The 14783-nt window shown below is 48.7% G+C and overlaps 3 protein-coding genes across 3 annotated transcripts; 1 reads left to right on the forward strand and 2 right to left on the reverse strand.

Annotated features, from left to right (window-relative positions):
• Positions 1-701: 701 nt before the first annotated feature.
• Positions 702-1890, reverse strand: AKAW2_20424A (oxidoreductase, short chain dehydrogenase/reductase family; the record flags this gene model as incomplete). Its single annotated transcript, XM_041685136.1, has 5 exons — positions 702-734; positions 791-899; positions 975-1030; positions 1088-1397; positions 1454-1890. The coding sequence occupies 5 exons, from the start codon at positions 1888-1890 to the stop codon at positions 702-704; spliced, it is 945 nt and encodes a 314-aa protein (XP_041539250.1).
• A 5403-nt stretch (positions 1891-7293) lies between these two features.
• Positions 7294-8718, forward strand: AKAW2_20425S (PTH11-like integral membrane protein; the record flags this gene model as incomplete). Its single annotated transcript, XM_041685137.1, has 6 exons — positions 7294-7488; positions 7560-7596; positions 7650-7717; positions 7777-8150; positions 8205-8272; positions 8330-8718. 6 exons carry the CDS (start codon positions 7294-7296, stop codon positions 8716-8718), a joined length of 1131 nt encoding a protein of 376 aa, XP_041539251.1.
• Positions 8719-11020: 2302 nt separating this feature from the next.
• Positions 11021-12855, reverse strand: sreA (siderophore transcription factor SreA; the record flags this gene model as incomplete). The annotated part of the gene is made up of 2 exons (XM_041685138.1): positions 11021-12458; positions 12524-12855. The coding sequence occupies 2 exons, from the start codon at positions 12853-12855 to the stop codon at positions 11021-11023; spliced, it is 1770 nt and encodes a 589-aa protein (XP_041539252.1).
• Positions 12856-14783: the final 1928 nt, after the last annotated feature.

Raw genomic sequence — 14783 nt, forward strand, 5'->3', positions numbered from 1 at the left:
GATGCAGTAATGCATGTACCCGCCGGAACCAGACGATGATAACCCGTTCGTGTACCCTCACTATCCACTATCATTTTCAGGATGACAAGATGGGTGCAATGCTTTGCTGGCATTATTTGCAGAATGCTTATAACTCGTTCAGCCACATCGAAACGAGATGTCTTAAGGGTGGTGCGAACAAGAGAGAGATTGAGTTGAATACTAGTAGTAGTTCTACACAAGAAAGTTATATACAATGAGCCGGCAGGGATAATGCAGACCGATTGTCCCCTCGGGTCGCGAAAATGTCACCGTTGCATCGGCACCAAACCAAAATCTCATTTCAACGGCACATTGGGAGTGCGGTTATATATACCGGGTGAGAGATCCCACTTGGCGACATGGCAAATTTCTAGCTACGGACATTTCGCGAACCAAAACTGCTGGATGTCTATGTTATAAGCAAAAGTATTGGAAAGATATATTCCATCAACGTATAACCGATGATACCGGATATAGTTGGCAATGGCGGACTCGGTAGCATCACGTCGCTCCCTTCACATAGCAGAGTCAATGCAATACAGCTACTTAGATCCAGATATGTACTCTCATCATGTAATATCATCTAACCATACTATCTAGATTTACCCAAACCAAGCCAATTCTAATGTCGCTGCACAACGGGTGCTTCTACAAGCCCACAAATCAGATATGCATATACACTAGGCCTTGCGGTGCATGGAAGTCGGTGATGCCTAAGAGACGAGGTCATCAGCTATGCTGTTAATGTTTGTATGCGAGGTTGACTTACTTGGTGGCTAGGGAAGATCAACGTATCCGCAATCACAACATTCTCGCGCCGACCGGCGGCAAATACAACCACCTCAGCAATGTCATCGGGTGTAAGTGGTTCGCAGCCGCTGTAGTATCCATAGTTGTCAGTATTTGTCCTTGTGCCTTTAGTCCGCTAAGAGTAATATAAAAGGGGTCCTCACGCATAAACTGCATCTGCCTTGGCCTTGTCACCGTAGAATCGTACAACGGAGAATTCCTATCGAAGATCATACATTAGAGAGGGGCCATGCGATTGACATAGGTGAAGTCTTACAGTCTCAACTTGGCCAGGATCAATCTCAATAATACGGATCCTTGTGGCGATAAGCTCCTTTCTCAGAGCATCGGTGAAGGATCTGATAGCCGCCTTCGTGGCGCAGTAGATGCTACCACCAGGGTATGCCTCACGGCCAGCGATACTGCCAATGTTGATAATATCTCCTCGACCACCATCAGCCCTCTTCTTGAAAATGGGAAGGATAGCCTGAGTCATGTTGATCAGTCCGGTAACGTTGGTCGAGAACATGATGTTGATGTCTTCAGCTTCAATTTCTGGGGCCTTGGCAACACCCTTAACGAGGCCTCTGTATTCTTCTTAGTATGGACTTGGGATGGACCATGGAACAAAGTTGTGACTCACGCATTGTTGACCAAGACATCAATCTCCTTGAACTCCTCAGGCAGAGAAGGCACAAATTTCTTGATATCTTCCGGGTTGCTCACATCCAGCTGCACAGGCAGCACCTTCACACCCTCACCAACTTCCTCCTTGATCTCCTTGGCCAGCTCCTGCAGAGACTCGATCCGTCTAGCAGTCACGATGATCTTCAGGTCCTTGGGAGAAGTGCGAGCGAATTCCTTGGCAGTGCTTCGTCCAATACCGGAAGAAGCACCAGTCACGAGGATGGTCTTGCCTTCAAGACGCTTTGCCATTGCTGTCGCCATTGTGCGTTTGATGAATGCTGGCCTGATCGCAGCACGAAACGGAAGTGGGGTGGATGCGGAGAATGTCCCGGATGAAGGGGAGAGCTGTCGCAGGGATCTGATAGTGCTGTGACACGCTTGTAAAAGCCGCATAAAGAGCCTGTCAGCTGGCGTTGGTAACTGTCAAGTTAAGGAGAAAAGGTTTCAAATCGGAACAAGAGGACAGGGGCTATTGGTGGTTTCTTATGAATCACAGGCCGAAGGTCGGGATGGCGTGCGGGGATCCGGCGAGGCCATTTCGTGCTCGGGCGGGGGGGCCTGGCCTCGGCTGATGGTTATGCCGGTCGGACTGGCTTCCGATCGCTGCTTTGCATTCTTCCAGCTTCTGCTCCTTCCCCTACTTTACGTCTGCTGGGATGGATGGCTCATTGGCGATAAGCTCACCCCTTTATTCGACACAAAGCTCTATCAGCTTCTCAAAGTATACTTTTGAGTCATTTATCAACATGAGTACCTTGACTCGACCTTCAAAATCTGTCAATATATGTCTCTTGAAAAGTTGACTCACCCGTTGAGTGAACTCGCTCGTTTTCCGATTGCCGGAAACACCACGGGATAACAAGTCATACAGAGACAATTTTCAAGGCCATTAGCAGAGGATGTCATGTTTGTGCTTAAACAGAGCTTTCCTCATCCAAGCATACCATCTTGTATGGTTGGCTAGGCCCGACGAAAGCATTGATCATCCGCACTCATGCAAAGATTCAAACTGACACTGCTGATAGACCGCCGCACATGATCTTCGCAGAACAATCTATATAACTATCGCATATATTTTTCCTTCTGTTACTGGCGCCAGTGTGGGAATGTCCGTTATTGGCAGATACCCTCATACGACACGGACGTATTGTTTCAGTTAGCGATAGCTTAACAGCGGGAAATCTTCGAAGAAAGAGAAATTAAATCCATTTTCCACAGCGTTCCTGTTGATGAATCGACATGAATATGGCAATTCATGTCACGATGATGGGGAAGGCAGTTCATTCGCGATCTTGACCTCTTAGTGACCTTGACCTCTTAGCGACCTTGACCTCTTAGCGACTTTGACCTTTTAGCGATCTGATGACCACGAGATAGTCTTATGGCCTGCGCAATGAGCGGCCACGAAACCAAACTCCCCGAAGAGCGGGCTTTGCTTTACAGAACGCAGAACACGCCAAGGCTTCCATGCATATCTAGGTAAATAGCTGTGCATGACTATGCAGAACTAGCCTATTGGGCTGGATCAAGATTTATGCTACCTGTCTGCGAAAATTAACTACAAAGACAAAAATCGGACATAATTACCTGTTGGGTCTGTTGGATTCGGAGTTATTGCATTAACTTCAATAAAGACGACGCCAGAAGGCACAAAACCACGGGTCCGTGAGGCAAGCTATCTATTCGCCTTGATAATTGCGACATGAGAGGATCAGTGCGAGGCGACAGCTATAAAAAGCCCCTGGGCATATGATAAAGAAGATCTTCTTTCGGATACTTTGATGTGCGAGTTTCCAGTATTGGTCTGGTGCTGGCGATCGTTTGTTACCGAACGTGCTAGCAAAGAGCTCAAGAGTTCAGGCCGCGTTCGTACAGTCCATCCAGTGCATCCACTATGATGAAAGACAAGACAGCCTAGTTTGAACGAACCACGGACTTCAGGGATCTGCAAACTCCAAGCGAAGAGATCGTCATCCCGGTGTTCAACCTTAAGATCATGTGCTCGGGCACGATAGGCACGCTCTCTAGTTGTTGCGCGCGTATGAGATGCCGGACACTTTGGTTGATCTAACATTGACCCCTCGATATTCGTGGATTTCACATCAGTAGGATTGAAGTAAGACGGTATCTACCAAGCCACGTTTAGCACGAAGAATAGGAACAACAATGTTATGAGGTAACAGAATTTGCGAGCATAAAGTAGGACATTAATCACGGGTACCAAGCCAGCAAGTCTAAAGCCCGAAAACCGAAGTCAACTGTGGAGTGTATTCCTTTTTCGGCGAATGGCCGGCGTTCCGAAGGGGCGTTGACTGCGGGATTCGGAACTCATGATGGTTAACAGGTTAACACCAGGTAATCAGGTCCGACGTGGTAAGTAGTCTTTGGGATCCTCAGCCCTATTGGAGGAATCGTGATTTGTAAACAGAAATGTCTAATTTATAGGAGATTAAGGTTGGGGTCGAAGAATCAAGGAATTCTGGACTATTCTTGAGCCATGCAGGTAGACTTTGAGCCCGGAAGTGATTCCGATGCTCGTGCAGTGTTTAAAAAAAGTCCTGAGGGCCTGGCTTGGACAGTCCGTCATCTGAAGAAGGTAACTATTGAAATGGTTTTAGTATCTCCTTGTCAAAGTTCTGGCAATTGCTTTGGGATGGAGTTGGGGGCAGTGGATCGTCAGGGATAGTGGCTGGTCACTCGCTCTTTGACCGCTTCGGTGCCTCCTTTCCCTTTTCCCTCTCCGGCCGACGATCATCGCTAGCTTTTGACACTCCTCCAGAGCCCCAGAGTCGAGACATCTGTGCCAATGAGAAAGGCCTCATGGTCCAGGAAAGTTCGACGGGCTATTTTCGTGGGCCAAATTGACATTATTGACATTTGACACAGGTCTATTCCACTGTTGACACCTCCCTCGTCCGTCGATCTTCGCACCTTGACTACAGCCTTCACTCCAAAGCATTGGATTTGCACGTCATTTGCAACCTACCCCGTTGCACGTACCCCATGGTATCTATCGTGCAACTGAGAATTGCCCCTTTTGTGACATCTGGAGCTTCGCATGGGATGGTGCCTTCAGAGGACCATGGTGGGGACTTATCCACCCATTAGTTGGCACCAATGAACGAGACGCCACCAAGCATAGGCTCAAAGACAAATACTCAGCTATCGAGACCAAGCTTCAGAACCAAAAGGCATTTAGTCATCGGGTTGCATGGCATGAAATGCAAATAGAACGTCGGGCAGCTTCCCCGAACTTCCGTAAAAGGTCTCTGCTGCGTTTCTGTTTACTATTCAATGGTGGCGCTCTACCAACTGGCTGGTAGTGGACATCCTTTGCCGCTTAGAGCTTACCCGGCGCAGCAATAGCGCCGCGCTATCCAGCCTCGTCCTCCCCATGCCCTTTGGACCTGCATGAGGGACCCATCGTCTATTGATGATCCTAGCCACATTCTCGCAGCTGCATCGCTGAATTGGGATGAGAATTTGCAACAGCCGTAAGACAATCGAACCCCGAGTCTTCCTTCGGGTTCCATTCCCCCGGAATCATGTATGTCATTTGAATTATCAAGCCACGAGGAGCAACAATGGAAAGCACGCCCCTGTTCCATGCAGACTCGATGCGAGGGTTGTACAGCATTCTCCACATGCAAGCTCGGAGTCCACAGCTTTGATGCAGCCAAGCCTGGCAACGGCTGCTGGCTTGCGACCTGGACTCGTATGGTCCCTGGGGGCACGAGTCATGCGAAGCAAACAATATCCCCGCCCACAATACACGCTACCATGTGGAATAGTAGTTAATATCGTCTGCCTTTGTCCTGGGCATTCGCGGTTTCAGTGTTTCTTCCATTTATGAACAGGTGGCACAGCACTTAGTGTCCAGGCAAATTATGCAATTTCAAATCCTTACCCGGTCAAACTTCGGCCATGGTGTGCTCTCTGGATTGATATGATCGACAGTTACAGGTGAGGAAAACGGAAATAGAAGACTATGACTACTAGTAGTTGTCGCTTGCCGCCCAAGGTTGCGAGGAGACAGGGACCTGCGTGGACAATAGCACGAAGCGCGGACACGCTGCCTATCGAGCACTCGAGCCTACGTCAAAGTCTTCCCCAAATATGCCGATCAATCACTGCGCAGATAAGCGATCTATCGTTTTAGGAATTTTCCGACCAGTGATGAACGATAAGTAAGAAACCATGGTTGCTGTTGTCCACGTTTGACCGGAACGGGTGAACGCAGAGGATAAATGTAAGAAGCTGGCGAACGCTAAGAGAATATCTGCTCCACAGCGAAGCTGATTGTGCGAACTGTTGTTGACCTTCTTTACGACAGCCCACAATCTTAATATGCAGGTTTAGCTTTTATCGAGGCGCGAAACCTTGTTGGGGAGGAGCCATCCGGGGTCTTCCGCTAATCGGGGTCTGGTGATGGCCATCTTTTGCCCTGCTATGCATGCTCCTCATGTCCTCGTTGCCTTGGACATACCCTGAATTGCCAGTGTTAGCCAGAACCCAGGCTCCCAGAAAGGAACTAGTTCATGCAAGGCATTGGACTAGAGATCTCGTGTTTCTCCTCGCTTGGTGACCCACCGCCACGCTGAAGGGCAGATCATTTCTTATCCTGACCTATTCGCAGGATAGAATGACATGGACGAGCGAATGAGTGCTCGAAAACGTGCCATACACCTTTTAGTCTACCTAGTGCCAGAAGACTTCTATGCCGCTTTAGGATTGTGTGCCTCCACCGACACTATCCACCCCAGCACGGTCGTGGCCGAGTCCCATCAATTTGAAACCCGTGGAAGAACATTCTTCAACATCTAGGCCAGATTGAGAAAGCCACCCGGCTTTCTCCATGTGGCTATTGATCCTGGTCTTATTTTGTAGCATCCTGGGGACTTTGCTTGCGGTCACGTCAGGGGCACAAGATGAGCTGGGGATACACGAGCCAGAAGGTTGAAACGGGCACTTTGTGTTTTGAACTTCCCTCTTCTTGGTGGAGCCAATCTAACCGAATCAACGGTACCGTACGAGGGATATTGCCGAGTCCGTACCAGCCAAGTCGAAAAAAGCACTATACTCCAGGAGGGAAGTTCTCAAGACACCATTGTGGCGTCCCATGGATCGACCATCGGAGAGAGACTCCAGTGACAGGGCGTTGGGTGCCATTCTGGGTCTCGCTCTACAGGCCGCCGTCTTGATTGACTAATGTCTCCCTTACAAGCGCATCCACTCTGCCGTCTGCCCACGACACCAGTGGAGACCGACAGCTTAGTGCCATAGATCATTACTGCAATTTGGAAGGAGTCCGGGTCATGTAGCCACACTGTGCCGGGCAACACCGAGCTGAAATTGTCTACTACGTATGCTATGACTCTCCATCCAGGGCTCCCCAGCAGTCTAGCGGCCTTCGCACGCTATTAACTACTATCAAACTTTGAGCTATTGCGGGGGGTATTCGGGCTTAATTCGCTGAACTGTTAAAAGCAGGACCCCCGATACTTTTCTTTTCCCTCTTTTACCCCGGTGCAGGATCTTAAAAAGCAACCCTACTTCAAGAGCTGGCGTTAGCCCACACATTCCCTTCTCGAAAGCTTGTCGGTGCATATTCGACCCATGTGGTAAGACACGTTTCGGCCTCTAGGTTTAAGAACCTGGAGACTGTACATCTACGCAGATCGATCTATTGACCGCAAACCAATGCAATAACAACAACCTACGCTTCATCGCTTTACATCACAAATCACACGCTCTTTTGTGCAACACTTATCTGCTCAACTGGCCCACTCCTTTGCCATGCTGGACGAAATGATGGGAAGCATGCTGCTTCCCCGGACTACGGATGATGGTACAGCTCGCGGACAGCGAGCCCTGGTAGTGACAGCCGTGCTTACCGCAATCTCAATCGTCATCGTCGCTATGCGAATGTATGCGCGAATCGGGATAATGAAATTGACTGGTCGTGAAGATTATACGATTCTCATTTCTTTGGTACGTATCCTGGATAGGGGGTTTGGATGCTTGCTGGTCAAGTGGCTTATATTGACATTGGTTGCATGTAGGTGTTAGCTTGCACTTATCTTGGTCTTGTTGCTGCTGGTAAGTTGTGGCAATCCGCCAGCCACCTGAAATATCTCTCTTACATGCTACAGAGGTACATTTTGGACTCGGAAAACATGACGACGATTTGTCCGACGTTGTTGTGAAAGAACAATTAAAGGTAACACTTCCCGATACTACTCAGTCTCTAAACCTATACTGATCCTCTCTGTCATGAAGCGACTCTGGGCTGCTATCCCCTTCTATAACGCAAGCTTGATCTTTACCAAATTTTCCATTCTTTTCCAGTATCTTCGGATCTTTCCCGACCGTCGCTTCCGGCTTGCCTGCTGGATCGTGTTTGGTATTGTGGCTACTTACGGAACATGGGCAGTAGTCAGTGGTTTCTTGAACTGTGTACCAGTGGCCAAATTCTGGGACCGCAACATCTCCGGCTACTGCCTCAGTTTCGAGGCAGTCTGGTTCTTCAACGCATCAATGAACATCGCTACGGACACGACCCTGTTAATCCTGCCGATGCCTCTTCTGTCGCAATTACAACTTCCACGCATGCAGAAATTGGCCCTTATGGGTGTCTTTGCTGTCGGTGGACTGTAAGTCATGGCGATCGCCAATCTGTCCAATGCATGCTAATCACCATGCTCCAGGGTCGTGATCACAAGTATCCTCCGTCTATCCAGTCTACGAAGCGTAGCTCAGAGCACCGACACCTCTTGTATGTACTCTTCCGCCGCGTCTCTTATTCTGGGATTCAAACTGACAAACGAATCAGACAGCAACGTCGGCGCTGCCTATTGGACCGCTGCAGAATGCAATGTCGCCATCATCTGCGCATGCCTACCATTCCTTCGTCCGATCGTCAGCCGCCTCTTCCCTCGCTTCCTTTCGACCAACAGCTACAATCGCTACACCCGCAACCCCACCATGTCAGCCAGTCGCATGACCGCCACTCGGATGACCGCGCGCTCGCACCGGCAAAAGGTCGAGCTTTACTCTCAAGACCGTGACTACGGCATGTACACCATCGACGTCAAGTCCGGTGAAGCGAGCCACGATGGCGCGCTAGACGGAATCGCAGTCACCACGACGACAATGATTCAGGAGACATCGAGAAACAACGACGAGTCGACCAGTCAGCGTCGACTAGTTGTGGATGTCTAATGATCATTTTGTCTCTGACCTTTCTCGATTTCGCACACACTCATTACTTCCCATATATTCACGAACTTACTTTCTTCTGATACCACGATGCATGATATATGACGCTGCATCTTCAACATTACCCCTTCTTTTTCATATACTCTTTGATCCTGATATCCCACACCTGCACTTTGTTTCACGCATGCATACCTACTTACCTACCGATCCCCCTTCGTGTACATTCTTCCCATTCTCCGGATGTCTAATCATCGACGACTTTACGACCATGCTACAAGTTAAACCCCCTTTTCTGTTTCTCGGTTCTATGTACATTCATTTCCTCCTTCTTTCGCTCATCTAACGAGCTCCTCAAATAATCTCTCTGTACAACAGACACTAATAGATAGTAGACGGCGAAAACCGGTAACTAGCAAGATAGATAGATATACAGACAATAAAAAATCAAACACCACTAGAACTGACCAACCTAGTGTCCCGGATAAATAGAAACCCGCCCCCCTACGGAGTATTTATCTACTACCCACCCAAATCTAATATTAATAATTCTCACACTGTCAGAATCTCTCCCACCCCCTCCTCCCCCTCCCCCTAATCTTAATCTTATCAATCGCATCACATCACACCATATCTTAATTAGTAGTGACATTCGCCAGATCTAGAACAACACCCCCTCACAAACAACACTCCCTCTTCTTTCTCTTGTACCCCTCCTTTGCAGGACAGTAGATAGATAGATAATGCTGTTATAGACCGATACAGCAGGAATCTCTTCTCGAAACATATTAACATCACCCCGCTAACACTCATTATCAACCACTAATCAGCACAAATCAATCCATCGAGATAAACGTCTATAGCATACATACTTATCAAGTCCCATTTCCATCACTTTCAATCCAGCTACAATCATTATCAAGAATAAAAGATCTCCCTTAGCAGACACACACACACATACCCAAGCTTTACTACCATCCAGCCCATATTCATGAACCAGAAACTCTGATGATCATAATAAGCGATGATCCTCCGAAATTAGCCGAGGCAGTAGGGTAATACATAACACAACGTAAAAGATGCAGTAGTGGTGGTGGCAGTAGTAGTAAACTGATCAGCCGTATTCTTGTTCCACTTAATTATCTCTCCAGACCAGACCGGAAAACCCGGACGTATAATCTACAATCTACTACCGGTAAGAAAAGGGGCAGGAAGAAGAGAAAATACACACAAAACAGGTTAGGTAGATAGTTAGTGAGTATTATTTACCTATAGAACTACGTAGTAGTTATTTTACTATCTATGAAAATCCAACCAACGAATGACGCACAACTCACCAACATATATCAGTTTAACGAAATGTCGTCCTACCAGATTACTCCCAAACAGCAGCTTCTTTTTCCATACGTGTAAATAATTTACAGTTAGCAGTGTGACAAAACAGCGATCGACTTGTTTTTGTTTTCGTTTTCGTAACGAAAGAGAAAGAAAAAATAAAAAATAAAAAAAAAATAAAAATAAAAAGTAAACGCCGAAGATCAAATCAAATCAAATCAAATCCCTTGCAGTGAGGGGTAAAATGTATTAGACTGAACTAGAGGACTTGCGATGATATAATAACAATTACATGAGAATAATGCTCTTAGCTGTAGGAGAGATTTTTGAGTACTGGAAAGGCCGAGGTCGGGCCGATCCGATCTAGTGAAAAGGAAATCTGGCAGTTAAGCTTATCAATCAGTCAATCTATGGTTGAGAGATAAAAAACTGATTTAATCAAATTGATGGGGTTTCAAGATAATCAATCGGTCGCTACGGGCTCGATCAGTCAAAGATCTTAATTAACTAGTCTACTTTAGATCAATAACAGCCATCATATGATCTTGATAAGTCCCATATTACCGAAATCTATTCAGTTATTCCATGACCTTACGAACACAGTCATCTCACACCCGGTTATCCCGTGATTAATAGCCTTGTCCACACGTCCGTCCGCCGGTACAGATTGAAACAAGGTGAAGGGGAGAGTGAGAGAAGAAGAGAAAATAAAAGTGTAACAAAACCAGCCTCCGGAGTGTCTTTCTTTTGTAATCGCTTATCCCGCCAGCGCTTCAAACAAATTAATCCCAAGTAAAATAAATGAAATGTAGAGAACTTTTTTTTCCCTTAATAGTGCACAAGTTCCGTGAAACTCATCGTGTTGCAAATGGTATCTCGTCAGAAAAAGTCTGCGCCAAATATGTGATTGGTGAAAGAGTAAAGGTAGAGAGCAATAGCAGCATACACAGTCCTTGGACAATTGGATCCATGATCATTGTTGTCCTAGTTCCGCTAGCTCTCGCTCCTTTGCTCGCAGCATCTCTCTCATCTCTTCCGCTTCTCGTTGCAACTTTAAGCGACGCTCTTCCCTGATGTTGTCGAACTCCGACACACCGGGCAGCAACTGTGAGGGAGGGGGCGCAAGAGGAGAAGCTTGGTGAGATGGATGGTGCTGGCGGCTGAGGGCAGCGAGTGAGGGATCTAGGCGCGATTCGTCATGGCTGTTGGGGTTGAGGAGAGAAGAGATAGAACTGAGGCGGGCAGGAGGGGAAGGATTGACGGAAGACATGATCGGAGGAAGTTGGTTGGACCCGTTTTCCAAAGTGGTCGGGATAGACAACGCTTCTGCTGATGACGCGGTTTCTGCAAGGGTGCGTTTCTTCGGATTACCCGAGGGATTTGGCGAAAGAGACCGTCGACCAAACTGAGACACCGGAGAGTGGCTTGGGGCGTTGATGCGATCCGGCTCTAACAATCTTGGTGGCGGGGGATGGTGCGGTAAGGAGACGGGGCCGGAACTAAATCCGGTAAAATCGACAGGCGGGGGTGCAAAGCCAAATTGCTTGGGCGCGGCCGGTGAAATCCTGTCTCCGGACATCGGTCCATAGTGATCCACCGGCTCAGAGCTGTAGTAGCGGTAGTGATCGTCGTGGACGCGAGCCAACGTCGCTGGGGAGGCCTCTGGCGACGCAGAAGAGCCATTCGACGACTGCGTGGCAGCAGTCGGGGAGTGTTCCCGCAGCGCCGGCACAACGCGTTTTCGCCGCTTGATTATGGTCTTCTTCATTGTGGTGGGGCGATAGCACCCGTGGAGCTTGTAATATAGACCTAAAAGGATGTTAGCCGCTTCAGGGCTCGTTTTGATTCCCGAGATAAGGCAAAGGAACATACCACACGCATTGCAGATCGGATGACCATTCTCGTCTCGTCGCCAGAGCGGGGTCACAGTAGTTCCACAATTCTGACACGATACCAACATGTTTCCCTCGGCCGACGCACCACTTTTTCCGGGTACGTCCGGTTCCTGTGGTGGCAGAGGCTTTTCGCTATCTGGATTGGCGGGTCGACCCCAAGCGTGCACCGGCACAGTCCCTCGGGCAGAGGACTTGTACACGCGGTTGTTGTAAGCTGGGCACCCGTCACACCCCTCAGCACCCCCTGTGCCGTTACAGTTGCCCCCACCTGGGCAAGATCCTTTGGAGCCATGACAGCCTCCTTCGCTATGGGTGTGTGCCTCATGCTGGGGTGCTATCGATGGTGGCTGTTGCTGTGTCGGTTGGGGTTGGACGGGTTCCGTGCTGGACTGTATACGATTCCGCTTTGTGGGCCGGGCAACATTCCGTGCCTTCAAATACAGACCACAGGCATTGCAAATCATCGCTCCGGTCGGTGATCGTCGCCATAGCGGAGTGCTTTTCGTTCCACAGTTACTAAGTGTTACCAAGGAAGTCAGTACCGCCCAGGTAACAAACTAAGAGAGCCCAGGAAAACTCACCTGCAGGAATGTCCTAGAAAGGAAGTGTCCTTCTGAGACTTGGGTGATGTCCTTTCTGCGAGTGGGTTCGAAGCGGATTCGGTCGACGGCAGTGTAGGCCGTTCAGCATCGTAGGTAGGTGTATGTTTTCTCTCGTAGGCATCGTAGGTATCGTAGCCTCGAGCCACATCATCGTCACGGGAACGGTCCACAAGGTGTTCTCGACCAGCCTGAGCAGATGAGATCAGCTGCTGGGCAGCGTCCAAGTCTTCCGCCGATGGATGCCGCGCAACCATATCCCGATTTCGAGGGAGCGATCGCACCGTCTCCATCTGGGGGATTGATGCCAGCATTGCCAACGAAAAAACGCCCGCAGAAGATATTCGCTTTCCTTCTCTATCTCCCAGCGACAAGGTCCCCAGATCAAGGCAACCTGTGAGAGTAGAGCGAGTCACTCAAGATGAGAGCGTGGTCGAAATAAGGAGAAGGCTTTGTCGTGAAAGAAGATGTCGCACCACAGTCGGGGGGGCAAAGTAATGTATCGTATCACAAAGTCAAAAGTCGGTCAAGATGACAGTGCAGGGGGAAGGGAGAAAAAAGAAAAGAAAAGTCTAGCGACAGCCTGACTGAGAGGCAGGTAACTGCAGCTAGTGAAACTCCCAGAGCCAACCAGGCGGAGCCGGAGAGACGACAGAACACTGATCCCTGACGGTGACCTAAGCGTACTAGGCAGAGATAGGGGGTTCTCGGAAAAGTTGAGCGATCGTAAAGTTAAAAGGCAAAGATCAAGTAAGCAGCAGTCAAACTGTATTGATGGGGACAACAGATCTGCCACGAAACGCTCGTATGTTGGCCAATCCAGGACGGGATGGTGTGAGTGGCGATCCTGTCGTAACGGATAGTGTGCCCCGGAGTACTGGGTGCGGATGAACAGGTGAGGAAAGGGTTTAAAAAAAGGAACGAGAGATCAAAAAAAAGAAAAGGGCCGATCTCAAATAGATTGGGGGTGGGAGGCAAAGGGGAAAAGTACGGGAATAGAGGAGGCTCGAGAGACAGAGACAGAGACAGAGGGAGAGAGAAAGAGAACGGTCTGGAGAAACGGGATGATAGATCGATCGTTGTTTGGTGGGAGGGGAGGACAGCGGCGACAGGACAAGAAAGATCGGCGGTAACAGGACGATCAAACAAGACGGATGGAATGTCGGATCAGATATGAATGAGGGGTGTTGAAAGAGTAGTGGAAGATGATGATGAAAGGGGGATGGAAGAAAAAGAAAGGGAGAGGATTAGGGGGGGCTGAGTGGATGATGGAGGGAGTGGTGGTGAATGAGCAGGAAGGCGAGAGAGCCGAGGAAGAGATTGATAATAGAGGCAGGAAGTGGGTAAGTATGGAAATGGATGGTGGTGGTGGTGGTGGTGGTGATGATGATGATGATGAAGGTGAGGGTGACCAGATAACCACGGGCCAGACCTTTTTCGGACGGTTCTGTCATGAGACGGGCAAATAGAAAGTACCAGATTACTTACCAACTGTTTTTTTTTCACTCAACTATTTTTAATGCGCTCTCGTTTTTTATCTTTTTTGGGATGTCTCTCTGCCTTTTCTTTTTGGGTATTTTTAAATTCGATTTTTTCTTTTTTTCGCTCCCTTCGCTTCTTCGCGTGCTCTGTCGGTCTGTCAACTTCTCCCAGCAGTATGGTCTTTTTGCTTATCAGGCAGCCCTCTCTGTTATCGATCTCCCAGGGGGATCTACGACCGGGGGCTATTCCTCTTTCTTCTTCTCGTCAGGGTTTTGCTTTTTCCTACTCTGCAATCTGTAGGTTCAAACCGATAGTTTGACACAATAAAAGTCTGAAAGTCTCTAAACTTCGTTTATCTTCTAATTTTCCATCCGCTAAGGAAGGGTGTGGACAGAATTTTTGCGCGTGAGAGCTCGGTCGCGCAGTTCCCTCACCCTTTTTTTTCTTGCCCTCTTTGCTGGCCAATTCCCATCCCATTTGCCTACGGCCTCCCCAGATCGAATCTCCCGGGCTCCACCGCTTCCTATTCTGGTTTAGTCGACTGGGTCTAAGGGGCACTGCGCCTTCCCAAATCATCCGTAGCGTGTCCGTTCACGAATAAGCGTTATTCATCAGCCTATCATTGGCGAACCAAATCCTGGCGCTTCAGTCAGCGGCATTCTAGGCAACCACATTGGCTGCTTCGGAGATTCTATCACGATATCCCGAGCTTCCATGCTCCGCTCCGACGGTCACACTATGCACTCTTTCGTTCGGTAGT

This window comes from Aspergillus luchuensis, chromosome 2 (genome assembly GCF_016861625.1).
Source record: "Aspergillus luchuensis IFO 4308 DNA, chromosome 2, nearly complete sequence".
Lineage (NCBI taxonomy): Eukaryota > Fungi > Ascomycota > Eurotiomycetes > Eurotiales > Aspergillaceae > Aspergillus > Aspergillus luchuensis.